Raw genomic sequence first — 25,895 nt, forward strand, 5'->3', positions numbered from 1 at the left:
CAGATTACCAGATTTATTTTGGATTTGCTGTCTTAATGTAGGTCATTGTTACTGACTGATACGGAAGAGAAGAAAGTTTCTATGATTTACTATAATACATTTTACTGATAACTTTCTGTAATCAGCTTTCAGTAATCATTTTTGGTGTAAAACATTGAGCCAGAAATTAAGAGTCTACATGACTACAAGATTTTTCAGGTATAAAATTGACTTTTAAGGGAGGTGTAGTCTTTTCTTTGTTTTGGTTTTTATGCAAGTTGGTGGTATATCCTGCAAAAAGATAGGGAAAAGCTTTTTCATTGTTTTTATAAAGCAGATTGGAGTTATATAAAAATTAGCCGGATTCTATAGAAAGAGGTGTTAGGTAATTACCTAATGTGGATTAGCTGAATTATTTAGCAGCCGTAGCAGCTGAGCATCTGAAGTACCCCGTAGGTACAATTTACAGCCCTGGAAGCAGCTCTAGAAGCTATGTGGATCAGGGTCACCTGGCTCACCTTCAAGATAACAGGCATAGAGTCCATAACTATGAGGGAGATATATTGCAAACAGGGGTTTAAAGTTATGATGGTGCAGGGGAAATGATTCACTTACAACTTTGTACTAAAGGAACTCGGACGAGTTTTGTTTGTGCACTGCTTGGTTATGCTTAATTTAATGGACATCTCCTCTCCGTTGACTAAGGAAGTTGTTGGGTGATATAGCATAGAGGATAAAATCAAAAGCAAAACCCACAGAAAACACAAGTTTTATATAGATCAGCCAGGAAGAACATGAGATATGCTGTGTATCCGCCTCTTAACAATGAAAATGTTACAGACTGTCATGAATGTGAAGAAGTTCTTCAGTGCAACGGTTAGTCCACAACCTTGGTAATGGACCAACTGGCAATTGTGTATAGACCACATGTCTTAAGAACACCCATAAATAGTACTGGGCCATATTCAACATTTCTGCTGACAGAACTGGAGGGGATTAGGCTATTTGCATTTCTGGATCAGGCAGTCTCTGGTGTAATTTTGTTCCACTTATTTCAATGGATGTGCTTCAGTTGATGATCCGATCCTCTATTCCTCTTCCAAAGCATTACCTGTCAGGTCATGGATTGAAATTAATACAAGCGTCTTCTTGATTTCCATATTTTCAAAAGCAAGAACCAAGTGACAGATCAGGGAGGGGATAGTTTTTTTCCTTAGAAATGGTAATAACTTGGGAAATCAAAAGAGGAAATAAAATGACTTCTCCCTGTTGAGTTAGGGAATGTTGCCTTCCCTCATCTCATTAAAAATTTAAAGCACTCTTGTTTTTGAGCAGGGTGAATTAGTAATTAAGTGCTATAATCAACTTGTGTAAACATAATATTGAAGGAGAGCAGCGAGTTAATCATTTCGTTGGCTTGCCTTACCCAATTAATGCACCTTTTAGTAAAAGCCTTCCTGCCGTGTTGGGATGGTTTTTTTTTTCTCCTGTTCCCTTAATCAGAGGATTTTGGAAAGGCAGAGGAAGGAGATGGTTGTTCTTAGGCACCATGCTGTACACAAGGAGTGTTTTAAGGTGCTGTGATCTTGCCTTCCTTCTCTTCAAAAGCTCCAGATTTGTACCTGTAGAGTTTGAGCCCAAGTTGTAGTGGATACCATCCTTGGGCAAAGCTAGATGACAGCTCTTGCTTTTCTGAGTAGTTTATTGGCTGGGTATGGCCTCTTCATCTAAGTGATTTTTTTAAAAAAATTCCTTCCTGGATTGTATATGATCAGTCTCAATTGACAGGACATGTGCTCCGTTAAAAAAATGACTTTAAATTTCAGTGCATAGCTTATATATCTACTGTTAGAGAGAGTATTCTAATGGTGAAAAGAGCTGAATCTTCGTAGTCCATTCATTTGTTGTTCTCTCACTTATGACTGGCAGCAAAGTTGTCAAGGGATGTCATGGACAGTTCATGATGTGGACTCTACTGCTTGCTGAGAACCAAACGGTTTTCCACGTAAGCAGCTAAGATGTTCAATGGCTGCAGAGTATATTTGCAGCTAACCAGACCTGGACTCAAAGCAGTGACTCAGCAGTAGAAGAACTCTATCCCTTTACCTCTTTGCTTGGTGTTTTGACACTGAAATACATCTTTGCCTAATTGAAAGGGTTTTTTTCTCTTGTGTAATAAAGTTAGATTCAATATGGCATGCATGAAACCACCAAGATACTGGCAATGCCTCTGGCTTTTGTATAGAGTCAGCTGCCTTCTTACCAGAAATCTTTAGAGAAATATAGATGAGAGAGAAAAATTAAAAGGCAGTGATTTGATGGCCACTGTCCAGTTCCTTGTGGCCTAGTGTTTATTGTACAAAGAGTGCCTTTTTAGTTAGCATATTTTGGCCTTACTGTCAGAAGCCTTTGCAGTAAGGGTAAAAAATGGATGAATCACAACTACTCTTTTGCCCTAAGGATGATCCTTCTGTATTAAAGCTGAGAAATATAAATGCTTGTCTGTCTCTGCCAAGCACAGAATGAGCTTTCAATCACTTTGAGAGTGTGATTTTTTTTTTTTTTTTCCCCCACTTTTCAAGCCACAATAAATATGCAGAAGCATTTCTTACTTTCTTTCAGCTGGCTTCAGTGGACAGTATTTCCATATAGTTGGAAATCCTCTGTTGGTGGGAGTTAAATCACACATACAAGCACTACTACTTAGAGAGTCAAACAGCTGAGATGTGGCTGTAGCTGATAGCATGATGCTTTCACAAAAGTGCTAAGAAAAGTACCCTCTGTCTTGTTGCTGTTTACTGACATGTGATACTGGTTGACATCTGTTGCCCTTCTCATTTGAGGACTGTTTGCTTTACTAACTTTAACATTTCCACATTGCTATGCTGTTGGAAGTGCAGATACACAAATCTCCTTGGAGTCCCCAAGGTCCTTTTAGGAGAAGCAGAGCTGCCATCATTTGATATCATCCTGCTGGCTGCCTTTTATATTGGAGTTGAGAGAAATAACTCTGTTGCTGTTAAATGTTCTTGGTGGAGTGCAAAGTCTAATGCTATATGTTGTCATACATTTGATGTATTATCAGATCAGTACATGCTGTACAGTAGTGTTTGGTTCATTGTCACATTAGATGATTTGTAGTTGGTTTATATCACTTGAAATTATTACAGGTAAAAACTTGTCTAAGAAAATGTCAAAGTTTGTTGTAGCAGGTCATATAGCTACTGAAATGACAGATGATCTTAGTCCATAATCATAATGCAAAATTCTCAGTTAATGTAAATCAGTATTGCTCCAGGATTTCAGAGGAGTGACACCAGTTTACTCCAGTGCCCTGATCCAATCAAGCACTTAGGTACATCATCTAACTTTCAAGTAGGCAAGAAGCTCAGTTGAAGATAAGCAGGACTGCCCATGTGCTGAAGTACTTTACTGGATCAGAGCCCAAACAGGAATCTGACACACAGTTCACTGGTAGATGACGCATCTTGAAATGATAAAGGCTATTAGAGCTCTTGCAGTTGGTTCATATTATTACCCGTTCAGAACCAAGTTGTGGGTGCTATAGGTAATAGGACACAAAGATGGTGTCTTTTGTTAATTGCTGTCCTTTTGTGGAAACTTGGCATGGTCCATTTTAAATGTCAGCCAGTACACAAATGTTCAGATTTGGAATTTCTCAGTAACTCTTTAGTGATAAGGAAAGGCAGCTGCAGTAAGTCAGTGTAATATATTGGCTATAACAGAACTACCCATTCACATTAGCTGAGTGTTTGGCACAGAAGTACTAACGTTGGAGGCAACAATCTCAGAAATCCAGGACTTAAAGATGTGGCCGTATTATTTTTCTAAAAGTAGGTGGTTTAATGAAATACCATACTAATGAAATGAAATGTGGCCTTTTATTTGGACATCGGTGGAAGGAGATGAGGCACTGTGTGTTGGGATATCAATGTGACTTACCTGTTTATTAGTTCTGGCTGAGAGTGGTGATAAAGATTTTATTACTTATTTTTCACATTTATGAAGATGGACTGAAAGGGTAATAAAGACCTCTTAGAGGCTCGAATGACCAAACAAATCTATTTAATCCTCTGTCTTTATGCTGAAGGTGTAGCTGGCCTTGCTCATTGGCATAGCTCCATTGACTTCACCTGAGTTCTGTATCTTGCATGCACATAACCCGATTACTGTGTTAGAAGCAACCATATGTATGTAAATGTAACCTCTTCTGTCTGTAGGCTCAACACGTATATCGTCATGCCTTTTAGCTTTTAATAAACTCACATCAGCTGATGTTGGCAAAGAATAAGATTTACTGTTTTGTTAATCTGCAGAAGTTGAGACTCTTACTAAACCAATGGTATGCTTCTCATCTGTCAGTAAGCCCAAGACCTGGCAAGCAGGAGAAAATATGCTGCCTAGAATAGTTCAGGTTCTGCTGCTGCATATTTTTGTAACAAACCATGAAATGACCATGGTGGAGTTTGTCTAAGGAGATGTACAATTAGTTGATTTTTTTTCAAGCAAACTAAGGCTAAGATCAGCTTGTAGAGGTAGTTTAATAATATCACAATGATACAGTTTTTCTAGCTTGCTGGCCCTGTCTTTTCTTGAGGAAAGCCATAAATATGAGGAAACCATAAATGTGTCTTTATAGTAGATAGATACATTCTTTAAAATGTACTGTGATCCATCTCCTTTCTATTTTAAGGACAGATTTTACCCACATACCCAGAGACATAGCTGAAGTCATTTGGACCTTGGACTCCCCTTCTGTCCAGGCCATTTAAGCAGGGAAAAGTGTGATAGCAATATTTTATAGGAAGGATGAGTACAAAGGAGGATACCATGGATCCTTTGTAACTGTCAGTAGCCATAAGTTCCTTTTCAGAGCTTGTCTTGCTTAAATGATGTTCGGGATGTCAAACAAGTTAAAGTCTCTCTGCCCTCACCTCTTCAGTAGCTGAGCAGAACAACCTTCAAGTTATGCACTGGAGAATTGGAAACTCAATCTGGCTACATTGTGAGATTAATTTTCCATCTGGGATTTGCACTCTTGCTATGTCAGCGCAGGGGATCAGACTGTTCTGTGGCAAAGCGCAAGCATGTAGAGTCACAGCGCTAGCTGTCTGAAATGCTTGAGGTTTTTTCACAATAATTTTTTTGAAGGACGTTATGATCACTTAGTTGTGGGATTTGATGCCAGTAGTTTGTACCACCAGGACATACTTTTGCCACTCTATATTTGAAAAAGTTTTATAACTTACATATACTATGTTGCCCTTTCTGCTAAAGATGTCCAGAGGGGTTTGTTTCTCAAAATTTGCCCTGTTTGTATAGTTTAACAAGACTCTGTTTATTACCTAGGCATTTCTAATACATTTAATTTTATTGTGGTTAACAGTAAAGACATTTTTCTTTATTCCCTTTCATATAATCATGGATCTGAAATGGTAGAGGAGAGATCCCGTAACCTTTATTAGTTTTATTAGCAATAGAAGGCAGTTGCTTTATTAGCATACTGGCTTTCCTCATTCTCAGAATTGGAATCCAGTTCCCGTTCTCCTTTCTTTGTTCAGCTAAGTCATAGGTTCTTGTTTCCTTGGTTTCTGAGATACAGACATATAACAACCATTCCCAACTCTTGCTTGCTTTCTTGTTTTGAAGCAACATTTCACGCATTTCTGGGACACCGTTTGATACTAGAAATTGGGACAGTGACATGTAGAGAGAATCCATATGAAATTGCTTCATGGCTCTGTTCTGTTTTTACTGGGACAAGTGTTCACGTAATTATTAGCAAGACCATAATTGTCACTCTGGAGGGAAATCTAGGCAGAAACACTAACCACCAAGTGGGCATGGAAAAGCATAAGTTGCCGATTTTTGCACAGATACTCCTCCAGAACAGGGTTGAAAAATATTAGAACAACATGAATAAGGAGAACCGCTGTGCCCATATCTTGCTGGGCCTTACAAGTGTATATAAACAGTGAAAGTGAGTTGCATTGTCATCTTTCACAAGTGCACTTTGCAGCTAAGAATGATTTATAGGCCATGTACTCAATGTGTAGTACTCCTAGGAGTTGCATTCACCAAAGCATTACTAACCTTCTGCACATAAATGTATTTTGACCCATGTAGAGTCTGTTTGTGTGAGCACCTGCTGTAAGTTGCTGTTTGCTGCACAGCTTCCAGATAGTCCTTTACCAGGTAGACATTTTAGGGAGGAGTGTGGGTGTGGAAGCTCTGATGGGAGCACATCGTTTTGTCAAGGAACAGTGTAAAGGGATGTGCACTGCACTCGCTGAGCAGAGCGAAGTGGTTAGATCTCACCATGTCACATCTTTTGGAGCTCTGGAGGCACAGAGGACCTTCCAAGGGAAAACAGTCTGGAAAATAAACCAATTTCTCATCAAAATTTTCTCCTCTGAAGAATCTCTCCTCAACAAGAGTATGTGTGGAGGGCTGTACCATCACCAAGCCCAACCTCCCCCTCCCAAAATTGTGGGGTGGAGGATGATAATGTGTCGCATTTGGAAAGTCCCTTTGTTGCCCAGCCCTGTAGCTCAGAACTGAGTTAAACACCTTGGATATATTCAGCAAAACGTTGCTGAGTCTAGCAGCCTTGTGTCAGACTCCTTTTGCTTTCAGAATGCCTGGTAAGACTTGATTTTTGCCTAATTTTCCCAGACTAGTGTCTTCCTATCTGCTTGTCATGAAATCACTAATATCTGTTAACTTCAAGTAGTTTAGGTATTGAATCCTGTATCTTTAGACTAGACTGAGGGAAGCAGTGTTTGAGTGCCTTACAGCAGATAAGTTGGATATGTGTTAGCTTCTAGGTTGGAAGCTGGCACTTAGCTTAGGTGAAAGAGATGAGTAATGGCCCTAAAGATGCTAAGCTGTTTGAAGCCCTTCTGATAAATGGGGTCTTTTTGTGATGAGCTATCCTCACTTTCTTTGACTGGTTGGTATAAAAGCTTTGTATATACAGGCACATTACTCATTATTTACTGGTCCTGGTTGTAAGGTTGTTTAATTTTGCAATAGTCCCATCTAAGGGATGATTCTTGCATTGCATGAAAGGGAGACCAAGCAAGCTTTGCTTTTCATTTGCTTTGTGTAACTTTGTCCCTGTAAAAACACTGGCTAGCCAGCACATTTGCCATAAGACGCAAAATGCCAAACTTGTGGCTTTCTGGAAATGGAAGTTCCACTCATCCCAGAGAAGAACCGCAGGACTGGCATGGAAAGAGAATAAAAGAGACATGAGAAAGAAGATAGGTGTGGTGGAGAATGGGGCTTTTCTTTTTTGGCACTAAATCCCCGATATCCCCGCCATCTCCCTCTCCCTACTCCCACTCCTGTTTCATCTTATTCCTCCTCTTTTGTTTTCTCTCTCTCTTTCCATGCTCTTTCTGTATCGCAGTCCCTTACCTGTGTCCTCACGTAATAAAAAGCAAAGAGGGGATGAGCTTGTGGCTCATTCAGTGCTGCTCCCTCAGGTCTACTCTCAAGGCTTGTAGGACTTCAGTAAAGCATTGTGGCGTATCCTCTGTTTTATGGGTGCAGCACAGCCACACAGCACTGACTGGGCTGTGCCAGTGTTCTTGGACTGGAAGAGGAAAGCTTTGTGATGGCATTGATCACAGTGCTAAAATAAACCGCCCTCCCTTAGCCAGAGGGATATGAGTTTGTAAATGCCAGCATTTTATACACAAAAGGAAGGACACTGGCTAAGGAAGCCAGCTGCCTAGGTTAGCTGTTCAAGATTGGAAAATGGCAAGTCTTTAAAAGCAAAGAGACAGAGAAAGTAATTTATATTAAAACAAACTCTGTCATGAGTCATTTGACTTCTTTTTCTCTTACACACATAGTTTATGTCTCAGGCCTTCTAAGGCCCGAGTAACATCTGATACTCTTTAGGCTGAGCCGGCTCTAATAAGAGTAGGTTCCTGCTTCCAGTTACAGTGTACCACTTAGAACTCTGTTTAATTTGAGTCTTGTGTTTACAGGCTGTAACTATTACTTATTTGTCATTTTTATGGTAATAGAAAAGATTGTTTGTCTGTGATTCAGTCCCAGACATGCTGTTGAATAGTTCTGTATCCTCAGCAGCAGCAGAGGAAAAGTGGCCCGAGAGGGGCTTTTACTTTTTGCCTCATTCGTTTTCCCCACGCAGCTTTGGTCATGCAGGTCCCTTGCCATCCCTCCCAACCACTACCTCAGTCTAACAATATCAGCAGAGCATTGCTCCACATTTCTCACACAGTTTGCATATGAGCTGCATGTGATTTTTCTTCCCTTATACTTTAAAAGAGCCAACACCCAAGCGTACACTGTCTGAAAAATACAGCTTTTCCTTTTTTGCCATTTTTCTTTCTTTGGTCCTCTCCCTTTCCTTTGTCTCCTCCCTTCTCCTCCCAGGTTTTTGTTTAAATATTTTTATCAGGTGCTTCAGGTGCAGAAATAGCTAATTGCAGCTAGAAAATATGAAAGGTGTATGAATTCTTCAAGCCTTGTTAACTGCTTCTACCAAGGCCTATACAGACCTGAAAGGGGAAAGTGAAACACAAAGGTCAGAAAAGCTTTGTCCCACTGCAAAGCTTACAGGGCCAGTGTTCAAACATCCCAGCCAGCTTCCCTGGGCAAGGATAACCCTCTGGGCCCGCTGCTAAAAGTGACTGCACCTTAATTAAGCAGCATGACTCTTGTTCCCCCTAGTGGCTAATTACACAGGATCTGTTTCACACGAGCATTTCATTTAGCTGCCTTTGAACTTTCCTGCCTAATTTTCCTCCCATCCACATTCTTTGCTATGTTTCGTAACTTTCTCCATTTCTCCGAATGATGGCATTTGCCATTCTTTTGCTTGTGACTTCAGAAAGCAGGAAAACGTACTGTGGATCGATAATACCTTATATCTGCAACATAGCAATAGGATTTAGGGTTGGAGAGGTTTTTGCACATATTCCACCCATTCATGCTGGGTTTTTTCTGCAGTGTTAGCAGTAACGGTTAAGGAAGAAGGGCTTTTCTTTGTTTATCAGCATCCCTGTTCATAGTGTAACTCCTCAAGTATGAGCAGATACGAATGTCCAGAAATGTTAGACACCTCAAATCAGCAGGCTTGTTTAAAGTCCTTGAGATAAGAACTGAATTGGCTGGCTTTACAGATCAAACAAATACCACGTAAAATGTAGTGTCATATTTCTTAGTGACAGAGAAAAAAAGCTGTATTTGCCAATGTAGTTCTTATTAGCAGCCTGGTAATGGGAGATAATGCATATATTGGGTGACACACTCTGTCATCAGCAGTACTAGTTCAAACCTAACATAAGCTACTGTAGTATCAAGTTCTTCTGAGTTTACCTCGATATAAATAAAATAGAATTTTGCAATGAGAAAACAATGTGTGTTACCTAACTTGAGAGTCAGAGTACATGGGCTTTATTCCCAGCTTTGCCACTGACTCGATCTGTGACTTTGGGCAAGTTGTTTAACTTTGTTCTTCATCCAGCTGATTTGTGAAGCAGATGTAGTGATGTTTAAGTACCTCAGAGGCTGGTTTTATAGTTATGTTAAAGGTGATAGAATGAAAAGTGCCAAGAAAATCTGTGATGATGCTAATGGTGTTGCTCTGGTGGATTAAAATAAGTAAGAATGAAAAGGCCTGTAGACTGACAACGCAGTTGCACATAATTGGAACATCTTTTGACTTCTGAATGGGAAAACAAAGTCTTACTTTAGAACTGCAACGAGTTTATTATGTGTGGTAATTTTCATTACTATGTATATAATGACAGATGGCCTATGCAGTATGGCATGAATACAACTCTGAAGTTTATATAAGTTTTTCATATTTACAGCATTCATGACTTTTAGACGTTGTGTTCATTTACAATGAAATGCACTTCATGTGGAGAATTCTTGTTTTTAGAAAATATTTGGGCAGGAATGGGAGACCACATCCTTTAAAGCAGAAACTCACGGTTCGTATTGGCAATTCCTTAGGAACAACAAAGGCTAATTCAAGATGAGCATTTTCATTCACAGGCTTGTAGCTTTAGACATCTATTGCTGTATCTAACACGTAACTGAGAGAGACCGGGTGCTGGTTTTGCTCAAGTTGCAGTTGAAGACATTTGCTGGAGACTTCTGAAAATCAGATGTTATCCTTTTTTGACTGCAGTGGGATCAGGATTAGCAGAAACAACAGATGCATCTTGCATTGCTGAGCATTTTTTGATTTGCATCTGAAACTGGTTTGTGACAGGTCAGTAACCCAATGAATGTAATGTAAAACATTCAACAGGATAAGACCTCCTCGTTATAACTGTATCCTTTTTCTTGCATGTCTGGGTTGTATTTTTTTTTAATTAAGTTACTGAGTTGTAGATGGCCTGCATTCCTTCTGTTCCTGTAAAAATGAAATGACTGACAGCTTTTCAGTTGCACATGGTCCTACTGTTTGTTGGAAGAGGAGGGGGTAGGATGGGATCCTACCAAATTTTTGATGTATTATAGAGAGAGAGAAAAGATTGTTGAGCATGAGAAAACCGCTCTTATCAAGCAGTATAGTTGGATCTGCTATTGATCTGGTTTGATTTTATATAGATCTTCACAAATTATTCTAATACCAATAACCAAGCCAGCGCAGAACAACGGGTAAGTGCGCTTAGAAAAGTTGTACAGTAAAATTAAGACTTTCATCAGAGAAAAGTAATTTAATTTCCCTCCCCCCATTCTAGACTTGTCACAGCCAAAGAAATACCTTTGAACAAAAACTGGCTTTTATTTTAGATTTGCTGTATTAAGCAATTTCCAAAGTACAAAATTGCTGCTAATGGAAAAGCGAAACAAATCTGGGATTTTGAGCTAGTAGAGTATTCGTGCAAGTAATTAGCCTGTACAAAAGGAGCATTCATCTTGAAATGACAGATAAGCGCTAAGGACAGGATTGAAAACTGTAAATATGTTAGCACTTTGAGCGAGAGCAGAGCTTCAGCACTTGTTAGACTCATCAGCTGCTGTAAACAATATGGATCTTTGAAATGATCTCTGCTGAGATCTCAGCACATTAGATAATGATATAGTTGTTCATTTTTGCTTCTTCTGTTTTGTTTTTTCTTTCAGAAAGTACTTTCTGCAAAGAATAGTCCTGTGATGCTGCCAGCACACACACTTATCTTCCTCCATGAGCAGACCCAGTGAGGGCTGCAGAGTCACTGTGGGGAGTAAAGAACAAGCCTGCAGAGCTGGGCTCTGCGTTTCCCGATTTATGCATGAGTGAGGAACAGTATGTGCAGCTGCAGTACAACTTTCCTCTCATGGCTGTGCCTCTACTCAAGGCTAGGAAAGGCTCTTTGAGGTCATCCAGGCTCAGTTCACAGTTAGGAGGCTTCTTCAAGTATGATTTTAAAAGGCAAGCTGTTCAGGTGGTGGTAGCAGTTTTTCTTGTGTAGCTTTGCGAAGGGTTAACAGTGACTGAGCTGTAACAATGGAGGGTTTCATGTTGTGAAAACTGCATACAGTAGAAATTAATTTGAAGCCAATAAATCCACTTTGCAAAGGACACTATAAAAAGCTTGCATACCACGATAACTCGCAAACACTCACTGACCTCGCTGAGGTTCTGATTGGTGACCTACAAGTGAAAAGCTCCATGAGCCATTTGAGTCTCTGCTATTCATCTCTTCTCTCGGCTTGCTGTCTTTAAATAAAAGGACAGATCCTCAGCAGCAGGAATTGGCTCAATTCTGAGGATCAGCTGAATCGTGAAGCACAAAGTGTTTTTTCTTTAGTTGTATCCCACATTGGCTAGATTTCCCTCCTAAGTGTTTGATACTAGTCTAGTGGCATTATTGATTCTCATGGAATATATGAGCAACTGAGGTGCAGAAGGCTTGCATGACTTGTCCAAGGTTAAAATTCAGGAGCCAAGGTATCCAACTGCCCTCCTTACAGTCGCAGAAGTTGTGCTGGGAAGAGCTTTCCCCCATAAGTGCTTCAGGAGCAGTGGGTTAGAAATTTCTCATTAAAGTGAGTGAAGGGGCAAGGTTTCCTTGGAAATAGGAGCCACAAGGTGCAGCTCACTGAGGGCTTCTTTAAAAATGGGAAATAGGATGGGACAGCAAAGTAAAAGTAGGAATAGTGACCAGCTGGGTGTTGTAAGGTGAGAACAACCCTCTGGGGGGATTCAGTGCTGTTCGCCTTTCCTGGAGATAAAAAGGGCAGCCTATGAACAAGCTCACTAACCCTCCCACCTAGCCAAAATTCGGAGGTGGGAAGGTGGAGAGTGTCTAGTGTGCTCTTCTCTGCAAGATCTCAGCTTTAAAGATAACCCCTGGGGCAGGATGGTGCTACATTTGATCTTGGGCTGTGAGCCAGCCAAACTCTGCTACCACTTGATGACTCACTCACATGCTAACTGCACTTTTAATTCTAACTGGTGTGTTTTCAGACAGAACCAGCTATTGTTTTGGGCACAGTCAATTATAAAATATGCTCTTTTTCTATTTGCCAAATGAATACAAATGCTTTCTTAGAAGATCTCCTAAGGAAAAAGATGCCTCGGATACCTTTAAAAATTCCTGCTGGCAATGCTGGGTGGCAGATTTAGATTTGCTCGTTAAAAGAGGTTATGTAATATTACTGCAATCAAAAGCTCTTTTATGGCTCTGGGGCAGGTGGGGATTAATAGCCCTTGGTTTTGGTTTTGTATAGAAAAATGTCAGGCCTGACAGATAGCTAGAGTAGTGATGAGGGTAACTTTTGACATTTACCAACAAGAATAGTTTCTTCCCAATGAATTTGTGTAAGTTGGTGCCTACAGGTTTTTCCATGCAATAAATGTAATTGCAATGCACGGAGCGGTTGTGTGTATAAAGAGGTTCCCACTTACAGAAAAGTTTTAATGCTAAAGAGAACTGTATTTACCATTTCCCAATGGTCTCCAAGAGATACAAGCCAAACTTTTTAGGAGCAAGGGGAGCAGAACATCTATTCTGATGTGACTCTAACAAGTTTCCTCATATAAATCTCTCTGAATTCTGTGTCCGTAGGAATCCCACAGTTCAGGTTGGGACTCTCCCTTGCTGCTGTTAGAGCACATTTGGCAACAGACTGGCTGTTCCATCCGTCAGACCACCGTCAAACCAGGCTTCGCAGGTTTTTAAGGAATCAAGAGCTTTCTAAAATTTTGTAGCAATATGTATCCAGCATTTAAAGTGCTTTTTAGGAACAGCTTTCTTCTTAAAGGACAGTTTTAATCACAGAAGAGCAAATGAGAGCAGTAGCTTCTCATCCCTGGCTGCCTCTGATTTGCAGACCTAGAGAAGAGAGGGTGCCCCATTTTTTAACAAAAGGGGACAATATCATCAGCTGATCAGTGTGTCTTGCTTCAGCTCTCACTCAGTTTAGTCACTTGTAGCCTCTAATTTGGGAAAGAAAGATACTGTCTGGAACAGTGTGCTAGAAAAGGTTGCTAACTCCTTGTCTGTAGCAATCATTGCAAGGAAACCAAATGCTCTCTGCCATAGACAGCTATCTTCTCTGTACTGTGCTTCACAAAGAGAAATGGCTATGCAGTCTAGTTCTAAACTCTTAACAGATTTCTCATTTCTTCTAGGTTTTACTCTGCCCACTGTACGTTGGATATCTATAAAATACCAGTTTTAAGTGATATTTTAATTTTTGGTTGGAGATAGGATGTCTGTAAGGTTACCAGAAAGGCTCTCTTCATATTTTAATGCAGTTTTACTCTGTTTTAACATCTCAACCTTCTACTGGTTTACAGTAGTGAAGGACTTTTTTTTTTTAAAGGTCTCTTGTTTTTTATGAGCCCCTGTCCAGGGTAATTTCCCAAATGCAGTCCAGATTGGGTAAAATGTAAGCATAATTCTGAGGTATAGGTTTTTTTATAGTAAACCACACATCAGATTAACTAGATAAAAAATAATCCACATCAAAACTCACAGCAGGGATTTCCCTCATTAACCTCAGGTAGACACTGGAGCATGGCAAAGAATATATTTGAAAGATGAGGGGAAAAGGGAAGTCTCCTCAGCCAGTGTTGGAAACAGGGAAAGAATAATTAGATGGAGAGGAGTGAAACGTTGCAAGTAGTTTCATTTTCTTGGTGGAGTAACCCTAAAGCAAAATGTGGGCAGAAGTTGTTTTTATGACAAAATCCCAGCTAGATACCCCCAAAATGCTAAAACCCACCGAGTGGGGAAATGAATGGAGAGACGTGTGCAGATTAATTAGATCGAAAAAATGTTTTGACAGCATAAGTGAACATATGGAAAGAATTGAGAGAACCCGATCCAGTTCCCCATGTGTAAATGATGCCTTAGCCATAGCTCATAAAGCAAATACAGATGCAAAAAAAAAAAGGAAAAAAAAAGACCCCTTTCCTATCCCCTCCCCCCGGTAAACCCCAATCCATTGCCAGATGGCAAATAAAAGTTTGAACTCAATGACTAAATGCAAGGAAAGCTGTATGTTCAGCATGAACGTGAAAAGAAATCAGCTGAATAAATCTGAATTTTGCACCTTAAAGGAAGTGGTGCAGTTCAACTAAATATTGTGTCAAGTACACAGCCGAGTGTCAGGATATCCTGTGCGGATGCTTGTTCTTCAACTTCTCTTATTTTACCTTCCCCTGTCCAAATGACTCCTGCTTTCTGTCCAACTTATTTCTTTTGTTGTGCAAGTTAGCGTGGAATCACACACCTGCCCTGCCTGCCCCAAAGGTTTTACCACCTAAAATTGAGGCTAAAAGCATTAGGACGGATACTGCAAGCAGAGAGTGAGAAGGGAGCCAGAGAAGCAAATTAACTTGTTCCAGGCTGTGCAGAGGAGCAGTGCTCCCAGGCTTAGTTTACTCCATCACCAGCAGCGATGAGTAGGGAGAAGGCTGATTTAGCTTATAGCTGTAGTGCAGTGCCCTGCATCGGGATCTGATGTAGGAATCTGCTCTCTTGCTTTCTGTTAAACACAGCTGCCTGTCAGCATAACGTTTCCAAGCCTAAAAAGGGGGGTTAAATCAATATATTTTCATGTGGTTTATATGGACAAACCTTCTTAGTCTATTGTAACAGCAGTGCTGTGTCTGGTTAACAAATTTATTCCACCTCAGAAGGGGGTGAGGGAAATGTACTGTCCGTGCCAGTTGGTGGTGTAGTCAGGGAGCCTCCTCTTTGGTGAGGAAGCTGCCAGCTGTGGCATCGTGGCATCGCCACCCACAGCGTGGGACTGGCGAGGAGGCGGAGTGGGCCCCAGGCTGTGGAAGGTGGGCAGACTGGGCAGACCTCTGTGCCGCTGTGATTGCACCTTATCAGTATCTGTGCTAGCTGTATTAAAGCTACCTTGGATCTTCACACACAGACCTTGTAAAGTGGACTTACGCTTCATGAATAAGCTATACAAGCGCATGTCAGGGTAAGTGTGGCTAAACTGTGGCCCAGCTCTGGTGCAGACTGCTTAGATGTTGCCCACAGACTGTTGATTCATGGCACCCAGTGCCAGCAATCTGCAAAACTGAAACGGGAGCTAAACACTTGGGCTCTTTCCATTGCCTGGGTAAGCTGAAACTCCTGCTAAGCTGTCAAGTTTGCATCCAAGCAGCTTTGGGCACTAAGAGGTGCCAGCAGTGGAGCCCTCACAAAGCAAACTGCTTAATTATTTGATAGTCAAAGGCAACTCGGGGGAGTGCAGAGTCAAATCAACAACAAACCAACCTATATTTAGTAGCAGTGTGGCTGGAGCTTAGACCCAAACATAGTTTCCAGCTGATAGATGATGTGGCAATCATAGCTGACCCTCGTCCCATTCTAAATTTGGTCTGCGGAATAAGTAATTAATATCATCTCTAGCACGACAAGCCACCCTTTACAGCAGCTGCATTGCCGCTGCTGCTCCTCTTATGGCTTTGTCTGTCGGCTGGCCAGCCTGGCTGAAGCACAAGCTCTGTGTTACACTGAGCTACGGTGGCCACAGCCTGGCTGACACTCAGTGTAGTCACTGAAGCAGAGTAAAAGTAGGTGTTCTGGAGGTGGAAGTGGTACCGTGACCTTACCTGCACTTGTCTCTACTGTTACGTGATCTCTTTTCCATTTTTTCTTGTCTGGGATACTAAGTAGTGAAAACCATGCTCCTACGGTACAGGACAGGTTGAGTGATATGTACTTTGAGGAGGCATGGAGGGCTGCAGTAGGACTACGAGCTCTGTGTACCACCCACAGTACAAAATTAGGAACAAACCTAGAGTTTACAAACTCTGAGTACAAGCCAAACCAAACCTGGGGGAAAACAATGGGCACAGCCTATTTCAGAAAGAGGTAACTGAAAATCAAAAGACTAAATTACATGTCCCACGTAACTTGGGGAAGCTGTTCCAAACTGTCTGGATCCTGAACAGTGCTTGAACCAGAAAACTACCTTGTCTCAGTAGTGAGGATCCATCCAGTTGGCCTCCGTCAACTGAAGTTGGATGGTTTAGGGGTAGAATAATGCTGGGCTTCTTCTAAGTTACGTGCCTGATTCCCCTCCACCACTGTAACAGTCTTCAGCAAACAAATGCGTAAAATGGTCCAGTGCTGTTACTGAATGTATGGATAGTGAGATTCAAAAGGCCAGTGACGTTTCCTGGAAGACAGACTTGAACTCAAGTCCTGAGCTGGTGTTCTGCTCGCTGGACCTCCATCCTTCTGTCCTTTTCTCCCTCCTTCTCTGTAGTCTCACTTACAGACACAGACATAAACACTCTCTCTCTCTCTCTGAGGTTTGATACGAACACAGAAATCTATGTTGGAACAGAGCAAAAGGAAAATACAAGCTTGTGTGAAATTTTCCACCTTTTCACTAAATGAATGAAAGCCAAATTTTCACACTTTGGTCTTAGGTGTGAAATTTTTGCTCAGCTCTAATATTTATCCATAATGTGTTTTAAAACTTGGCTCACTCCATTCAGAATACCACAGAGAATTGAATTACAGATTTTGGGCTTTGTGCATGCTGCCAAGATCTGCCCCTATAACTCAAACAAATTTAAGGGGGGAAAAAACCCACTAGAAAAATATTGTATATGGTCCATCACATGCTTTCTTCATGCAGTCATATACCACTAAAAAGTAATGTTCTGCTAGGGCTGTGTTACATAAATATATTCATGTAACTCCCGTAAGCATAGATAAGATGAATTTTGCATCTCCAGGCTATTGAGTAAGCAATCCCTAAATAAAAGCCTGTAAGAAAATAGCAGCCTTGCTTACAATTCTTAGAAAAGTTTAAAAGTATTTCTTGAACATCAGCATTTCAAGCAATCTATTTATTCCCCTCAAATCCAAATATATCTGTGACTGAACTTCTTAAAATGATGCTAGTTAGCATCTGTTAGTCTCGGCTTATGTGTGTGGAATAGAGATGAGTGAGAGAGAGATTCTTCACTGTTGAAGAACAGTAAAAGTTACTACGCAGAACATTATTTACTGTATTTGTTATGAGGACTTAGAAGTGTAAAGAAGGTCAGTCTGATAGTTTGAAGGTACTTACACCTGCTGAATTCTGCAAATCAGAAGAAATCTGGTGGGGAAGAATGTTCCTACATTTCAGTCTATTGTGAATGGGGCAGCTTTTAAATTCTTTTCCTCTGATACTGGATCTGTGACAGTAGAGCTGTACAAAAACACCAGAGAGTTGAGACTGGGCTGAGTGGGAGTCTGGGTAATGTTTTCAGGGTAATGAAGGTGAAATTCATGTTTCAAAGCTCTGTGTGGTTCAGAAATTGGGACTGACCTTCCATGCATATGCTCATGTCATTCTCAGGAATATGTGAAGAAGCACGTTTGCTGGTACTAATTTCTCACCATGTTTGGCTGTAAGAATGACAGCATTTGATCACTTGGCTTGTATTGGCACAATAAAAATGAATATAATTTCCTCCTTCTGCATAAGTACTAAGATGAGGTGAATTAACAACTTCAGCTTGGGAAGAAGAAGACTAAGCCATGCATCTCATTCCAACTTGTTCTGAGATTCCTGAATTAGTTATCTTGTAAGTTATGATCCAAAACTGGTTTACAGCAGAGTTATTTTTCATCCTTCCCATCATTCGTAGGCCAGTCATTCTTGGTGCAACAGAACCATGGCTGTCACTGGACAAGCCATAAACCAGCAGCATTCGCAGAGAAAACTTGCTTAATTGGCTTTGAAGTATCCCTCTTGCTTTTCATATTGTCTAAGGATCCTTCCTCCAAGAAGCTGGCACACTGTTGCTGTAACTGGAGCATGGTATAACCACACAGTTTGATGAGCTTTGCTGTATGCTTTTGTATGTGCAGGCCAAATGATGCCAGCCACTGAAATTGTACAGTAAAACTTCAGATGATATGTGGTTGTTTTCACTGTGAAGTTAATAGCTATGCTAGGTAAAAGTCCAGACATTTCTTGGGATTATCAAAATAGTAAGTGGGGAGAACACAGCTGGGAAATTGCATTTGTGCTCGAATGCCTCATCCATTTAATTTTGGATACAATTTTTAAAGTACCTAAATAAAGCAGAAGCCCAAATTCTTAAGGGGACTGATGTTCCCAGCTCATTAATTTCAATGGGATTTTGTTAACTTGACTTCTTTACCTAAGGCTGACATCCCTAAATCTGATTCCTTATTTGATGTGTACTTTTAAGGGCCTACATCCCATTAATTTTCAGTAATATTTAGCCACATAAATCCTTGAGTCACTATGGAAAATCAAACTTAGGGACTTTTCACAAGTGGGCTAATCTTCCTTGGCTCCCTCTGTAGTCCCAAGGACGATGGGCTTCTCTTGTGGGATGAGCAGGATCATGCTGGGTGCTCTGAGATAGCCTTTGTAGGAGCCCATTGGGTAGGAAATCAGAGAAGACTGGTCTCCCAGTCTAAGCTAGCCCTTGTAAGCACCTCCAGTGAGCTCCTGATGCCAGGCTGACATGCTTTTCCTGGTATGACAGAGTATTTGCTGTGCTGCAGCTGCCACACAGTGTTAAAAACCTTTTTCTTTCCATTATTGAAGGGACAACAGTTGAAATTTCTAGCTTTTATACGCTGTATCAAAATAGGATTTCCCTAGGAGATGGGGATTTCCCTGGGTTCCAAATAGGGTTTCCCTGGGAGATCTACTGCCTACTGATGTACTGAGGCTACCCTGGTGTCTTAAACTTATCCCCTGCCCCAGAGCACGCTGAAGACCAGAATTCAGCCACCAGTACCAAATGAATTTGAATGACTGCTGACCTTCCCAGCTGGGTTGTCCTTCCAGCAGCAAAATGGCACCTTGTTCTCAAATCTTGGTGGCCTTGGAGCATTTGGTTTCCTGGGCTTGTGTTCCCTGTCCTTCTGTCCCGGGCAGGGTAACCTTGTTTGACTAACTCTCTCCATGGTAAGCAGAGTGTTTACTGGCTTGTATCTGTCTCAGCTTTGACACTCTAACAAAAGGTTAGAAATCATGAATGTATCCCTTTATTTCTGCTCCACAGTGCCTCTCTTTTTTTCTGTGTAAACCCTTCACTTGCCTCTTGCCCAGCCTTTAGAAATGATGATCAAATGTGAACTTTCAGGGTTTATTTATAGCATAGCCTTTATGGAAAGAGAGAAAAGAAATGATTAAAAAGCAATTTTACAAAATATTTTGTTTTAAGAGAGAATTCATTGTGTTTAAATCACTGTATTCATTGTACTGTCTAGACTGGCAAACAAAGAAGATAGAGCGTCATTCAAATTAAGATTGTGAAATTCTTGGTGACTGGAGTTATGGATTTGGATGTCAACCCTCAAACAAACTATTTCTGAACAGCAGTATTATCACTTTGCTATATTTAAGGCTTTGCTGGAGACAGAACAGTGCACAAGGTTGATCTGATTCAGTAATGCGATTCTAATGTTCCTTTGTTTCCGATTTCATTATAAATTCATATTTTCAATGTTCTGTTCCTCTTTGTCCCCAGAAAATTGTTGAAAAGACTCTCCTCTGGGAGTAAAGTTTTTGTTCAAACTAACAATGACCAAACTGACTTTAAAAAACAAAAAAACACACAACCGAAATGCAAATTAAGAGAGGGAATTCATTTTGGATATTTTGAGCAACGTAGAATAAGCGAGTTGTTGAAAATTGCTGGCTGCATATTTTTTTAATGTGTTATTCCACATTGCTGTGGTACTTGCTGTGAGACCTTAATGCTGTGGATTCTCAAAGACCTATGTATTTTCAGTAGATTTAAAAATACGAAAGTAGTTTAGCTGGTAAACTGGAAAGACTGCTTTGGCATCTTCCTCCTTAGCTGAAGGTGGATAGATGGGTGAACCAGCAAAAGATAAGCAGCAGCCAGGCTCTGTTCCCCAGTTTAGATCAGGTCTTGAGGGACCAGTTTTCCTTCAGGGACCTCTCTAGCCTGTCCAGCTCCTGGCCCTGTGGGAGCAGTGGCACCCTCTCCGGCTGCCTGACAGCAGATGGGGCCTCTGTGCCGGGGGGTTCAGGTTTGGGGACACCTCACAGAGTGTAGGAGGCTTTCCTACGCCCCATGGAGACTCGGTTTCACCCTTTGAAGACCACCGCTGGTCTGAAAGCCAGAGTGTCGCAAGTGCTCTGGTGGTGTTGGACTCCAGCAGGGTGTCGGAGGGGCCAGGGCTGCAGCGGCCGGCGGGACAGCCGTGCTGAGCCGGGCTGCCCTCACACCTTCTGCGCCTGGCTGAGTCGGCGCCGGTGTCTGTTCTCTCTTGAACCAGCCTGAGGAGACCTGTAGTTAGATGAGTAACAGCGTAAAAATAAAACCTGTCTGAAGATATGTTTATCTCAAAAGGCTGGCTTATTTCCTGAAGAAGCAGTGATGCATTTTTCAGCACTGGAAGTTGTAAGAGGCCCCAGAGTAAAGCAGAACGTGAGTGTGTGGAGTACTTACGGCAGAAGCAGAACATGTCCTGGGAACGGTGCTGTTTGTATCCTGTTCCCTTAATGCTGCCCAGAATGGGGCAGAAGCAGGCAGGCCCTGCGTGTGCATGGAGGGTATGAATGGCAAAGTTTGGCCCTTCCTTTCATTTTTTTTTGCACCTGTGGAAAAAAGTGGATTTGTCTGAGACGTTTAGAACCTTCAGATGCCTTGGGTTTATTTTCGTGCATTATCTCCAGGGCAATTCAAAAGGAGTTGTAAAGCAGAGAGCAGAAAGCAAAGTGACTCATCCCATTAGTGAGAGTGCTTTGAGGGGCTTTGCCTTACATTTTCTGTAAGACACAAAACTATCTGGAAAAACAGTATCGATTGTAACATAGGGAGTTGTCTTTTACTATCTGTGTGGTCATTCATTTTTTTTTGAGGTAGCCTCTAAATTCAGCTGGCCATGTAAGGGAGTTAAAAGGCAGACTATTGTAAACAGGAACAATGCTTGAGCTAGCATCACCTGTTAAAGAACAGGGAATAAAATGCCCATTTCCCTTATTGGGAAAGATATCAACCTTTCCATGCCAGTATTTTAATCTGGCTGGTGCGTAGAGTCTCTGTGCCAGCAGGCTCACATGTCCCAGAGAAAAGAACACACTATCTTGCTGGAAGTGTTATTTCAAGGGTGTTTTCTTGGAGAATCAAAAGTACAATCAACTTCTACGCCTAAGAAAGAGTATAGGCATAGGAGTGCACAGAAATGCTCCCCTGCTGTTTTACCAGAAGCCCTAGCAGAGTAAAATCCTGACTGCACCATCCCTGGCAGTGCTTCTTACTTTGGCAGAGCCGCGATTGCATCCAGTATTAACCCCCCGAAGTTGACAAACGTAGAAAGTAGGTGTTCCACATTCTAGTAGCACATTTGGACTGGCAGTATAAAAGGATGCGTTGATGCTGAAGCAAACACACCCAGAACATGCCAGGTAATACCGCAGGTTCAGCCAGCCAGGCGGAGCTGGCGGCTGCCTGCTGCTCTGGCACACGGGTGGCATCCCAGGCACTTTGTGTCTAGCTGAGCAAACGCTGCTGTGCATGGGAGAAAGAGTACCTGCTGGCTTCCCGGGCAGCCCACGTACATCCTGGCATTTAGGTCGTGATCATATTTCTTTAACGCAGGGGAAATGGGAAACCAGAAGATGTAAGGTCTGTCGGTCAGCTTGCTTATCCTCAGAGCCTCCCTGCCTGTCCTGGGCTGGTGAAACTGTGCTTACGTTGCTCATCTACATTGTAAGTTTCTAGGAGATCCTCAGCTGTAAAATGCTGGATTAGTGGAAAGCAAAGATTTTACTACAGCAGATACTACAGCCTATAAAATCATCCCACCCTTTTACAAATCTAGCCGTAGTAGCTGACTAGATGGCTTCCAGCAGCAGCACAGGCTGACTGTTCTCCGGGGTCACTCTGATACTCTCCCAGTGCTGTGCTTTAGGTACTAACATTAGAACAGATTTAGGGTCCTGCTTAGAAACTATGAACACTGGTACAGATTAGGGCAGACGCTGATTCTTGAATCCTGATCTTCTATGTTTATGACTGTTCCATCTGAAAGCTATTGCTTTAATGCTCCTCGTGAAAAAACTTCCACTGAAAATAGCTGGTGCCTGCCTGCTCCTCCACCCTTGCCTGGGTGCTTGATCCTCTATGAACATCGGTGATTAGGGTCTCATTCCAGTGGGATTGCTCAGGAGAATCCACAAAAAATCAGCATCTCACAGAAATCAGGGAAGGAACCAAATCATTCAGTCCCGTACCTTCCACGTGACTGTCCCAGAGTCTCCTTCTGCAGGGGATTCTGTGAGATCTCTTCGTCTGACTTTGGTTTGGCCAAAAGCAGAGTAGGATCCAAGTCTGTCCCTTACACCTTTATACTGGAATGTGAGGGCAGCTGTGGGCTCCGTAATAGAACTTGGCAAGTTACCTTCAGCTTCTGGAGCACACTCGAGTCCTCCCTTGCTGCAGGGAGTTGATACTTTAAGAATATGGTAATGGGATCTCATGTACAGTATCATTTCATTTGAGAAATCTCCCCGCCGGGGATGCAGTGTTTAACATTTCCTCCGGTAAGTGTAAATAATAAAAGATAAGTCTGTTCTGCCTCGGACTCCCAGTAAGAAAGAGGAACAGATTTTGGTTTACCGAGGGGTCTGCAGTACTTTGTTCTCATGACTACAATATAATGGGATTGAACATATTTTAAGCCATCTGGCCTGTTCAGCCGAAACAAAATACATCAGTAATGTTCCGATTGGTTTTGAAACATCTTGTTCTTGTCAAAAAGTATTTTAAATCAAAACAGGCTTTTCCAGTTTGTGTTTGTCTTTTACTAGGAGGCCATGGCGAAAATGGGGAAAATTGGGAGAGTCGTGCAGCCTAACCACCAGCATAAAAGGTAAGCCTGGCTGTCGGGTGTTCCTCGGTGAGAACGTACTGAAAACGAAGTTGAGGCTCTCTCTTCATAGCCCTGCCTGAATGCAGCGGTGTGATTTTTCAAGGGCTATCCGGGCGGCCTGGCAGGGGGCCGTCCGTCGCCGTCGGTGGGATGTCGGCCCCCCGAGCCCGCGCCTTCCCTCGGCGGGGGTCGCGGCGACCTCGGCCGCATTTCCAAAGCCGCTGCGGTTGCCGTGTCTCTCGGACCTTCGCGTTAATTTCCCGCCGGCTTCGCCACCCAGATGCGTGATCCCCGCGGCGGGGTTGAGGCGGGCGGCGCGGAGCCCGCGGCGGGGCGCCGGCCCCCCCTGGCGGCGGCGAGGAGGCAGCGGCGTCCGCCATTCCGCGGCGGGCCGGAGCGCGGGAAGCCGTGAGGCGACCTTGGCGGAGCCTTGAGGGGGGTGCAGGAGCGGCCGTGGCCCGGTGCCCTCCCGCTCCCGCGGCGGGGGGGAGTCCGGAGGAGAAGCGGTCTGAAAATCAAAGCTGGCTGTAGGGCCGGCGAAAGGTGCGATTAGAACTTGGAAAAACCTCGTCTGGGGGGAAGCTGCACTCCGGCGGCGTGCGGGGCTCCGCACCGAGTCAGAGCTGTAATTGGGATGCCGAGGGAAGGAAATAAACACGCGTGTTACAGGTGGTTCAAATCGTAACATCTCAGGCTTTGTGGAAATTAACTTTCTTATACAGATTCTACGACAAGAAATACGAAGTGTTTTTGAAACTTGTGGAACATCAGAGAGAGTATCGCTCCATCATGAACAGCTTCTAATCCAGAGTCACGTAATCTGGGAAGAGCAGGGATAACGAACTTCCAGACACTTACGATGAGGGTACTCTCTCCTTACTGTACTGTCTATGTCAAAAATACACTTTCATCATTTAAAGTGTACATTTTCATTTTTAACGAGAAATAAAAATGCATTCAGTTCACTGTGAAGCACTGGCTATTTTCTGTCAATAATCCCTGCACCCCAGGGACAAACAATAATCATTTGCTCCACTGAAAGAAGACAAGACAACCAGCTGCGGGTACCCCAGTGCCGGTGTTTAGACCGGCCGCAAGCCGGAACAGCACGAGGAGCAACGTAACTCACTCGGATGGGCTTGAGGCGCTGCCCTTTGCCATGCTTTTCACAGGTAACTACACCTGGCATCGCACATGGTCCTTTTAACCTTACTGTCTGCTACAGCTAAGACCCAAACATGATTTTCATTGGAAAGTTCTGTTTGGGTTTGTTGGTTTTTTTTTTTACTCTGATTATAGTACTTCTTTGGCGGCTGATATTTGAGAATCACTTTTCCAGCTGTGCAGTCTTTCTCCCTCTGTTTTCTTCTGTTTCCTGCTCTCTTTTTTTCTGTCTCCATTCGTGCAGCACAGTCTTTTTGCTATCAATAATTTGTGCCATTTTGTCTTTTGCAAGTAACTCGCCCTTGGTGCGCATTAATCACTGTGCAGATGTGAAACAGCCCAATGTTGACATTGAAAGACTAGGTTGAGCAGACACAGTTGCTGAAAATATGTTCATAATGCAGGTGCATTCCTTCCATCCTGCCAGCTGCCTTGCGGGGAGTCAGCCCTGAAAGAGCCCAGCTCTCCCTGTCCATTCTCATCACGTTGCTTCAGCCAGACCCAGCTCAGAGCATGTGCATCTACACAGCCAGCCAGCTGCAGAGTTGAACTCAGCGACAGCAGGTACAGGGAACACAGTGGGAGAGAGAGAGAGGGTTTTCCTTCCTCTGAGCATTTGTCAACGCTCAGAAACCTTCCTGGCTTCCTGCTGGCCAAATCCAGTCAACAAAAGGCTTTTTTTTTGTTCCCGGGTGATTTTGAAGGTTGCCCTGCATAGTTAGTCCTACAAGGTGCTGCCAGGCTCACAACGACGGTCGTGGCATAACTGGGCTGTGGAAGGAGAGAGTTTGGACTCTCTGGTTGTATACAGCAAAAGTGTTTCACCTCTGACAGTACAAATTGTTTTGATCTTGCAAGATCCAAACACTGCCAGTGCCTTCAGTGAAATTCTCTCAGAAATTCTTTCTTTCTCTGCCATTTGTCTCTTACTTCTTAATAAAAGATACTATTCTGTTTAAGAAGCAAAACCAGGGTCCCCAGCTGAAGGAGAGGGTTAAGAAGCAAGGGGTGACAGAACAGAAGAGCATATTCAGATCAACTACAGCTCTGTTGTAGGTCACTCATGAGAACCCTTCTTTCCTTCAAACTGTGAACTGCCACGCTCCTGGTGAGCCTGTATTATGCAAGAGAAACAACCTACTGTCCCTTTCCACAGAGTCAGTGTTCATATAGAGCGACTCCATCTTTATACACTTAGCTTGATAGAAATTCCATTCTTTAGTATTGGCATAGGCTGTAATTCCCAGTTAAATGCAAACAGAAGTTACACAATAACAAAATTGCACTTAGAGAACTTGGAAAAGAATAGTTTCTGGGTTTTTTTTATGTTAGTAGTCAGCACTCAAAAACATCTGGTAATTTTTTTAAAGAAACAATGCACTT

The 25,895-nt window shown here is 42.4% G+C and overlaps 1 protein-coding gene across 22 annotated transcripts in view; it reads left to right on the forward strand.

Annotated features, from left to right (window-relative positions):
• FGGY (FGGY carbohydrate kinase domain containing) overlaps window positions 1-24,313 on the forward strand; it is a 327,635-nt gene extending 303,322 nt beyond the window's left edge. For 21 of the 22 annotated variants that reach the window (XR_012651846.1, XM_075037209.1, XM_075037223.1 and 18 more), the window contains 2 exons: window positions 23,287-23,348; window positions 24,071-24,313. Coding sequence is in view for 20 of the 22 variants with exons in the window: in XM_075037209.1 (XP_074893310.1) it covers window positions 23,287-23,348; window positions 24,071-24,152 (144 nt within the window). In the remaining 2 variants the exon portion in view is untranslated. The remainder of the gene's footprint in view (window positions 1-23,286; window positions 23,349-24,070) is intronic. The other variant, XR_012651845.1, reaches the window with a different exon arrangement.
• The last annotated feature ends 1,582 nt before the right edge of the window (window positions 24,314-25,895 follow it).

This window comes from Buteo buteo, chromosome 10, assembly GCF_964188355.1.
Source record: "Buteo buteo chromosome 10, bButBut1.hap1.1, whole genome shotgun sequence".
In the NCBI taxonomy this organism is placed as follows: Eukaryota; Metazoa; Chordata; class Aves; order Accipitriformes; family Accipitridae; genus Buteo; species Buteo buteo.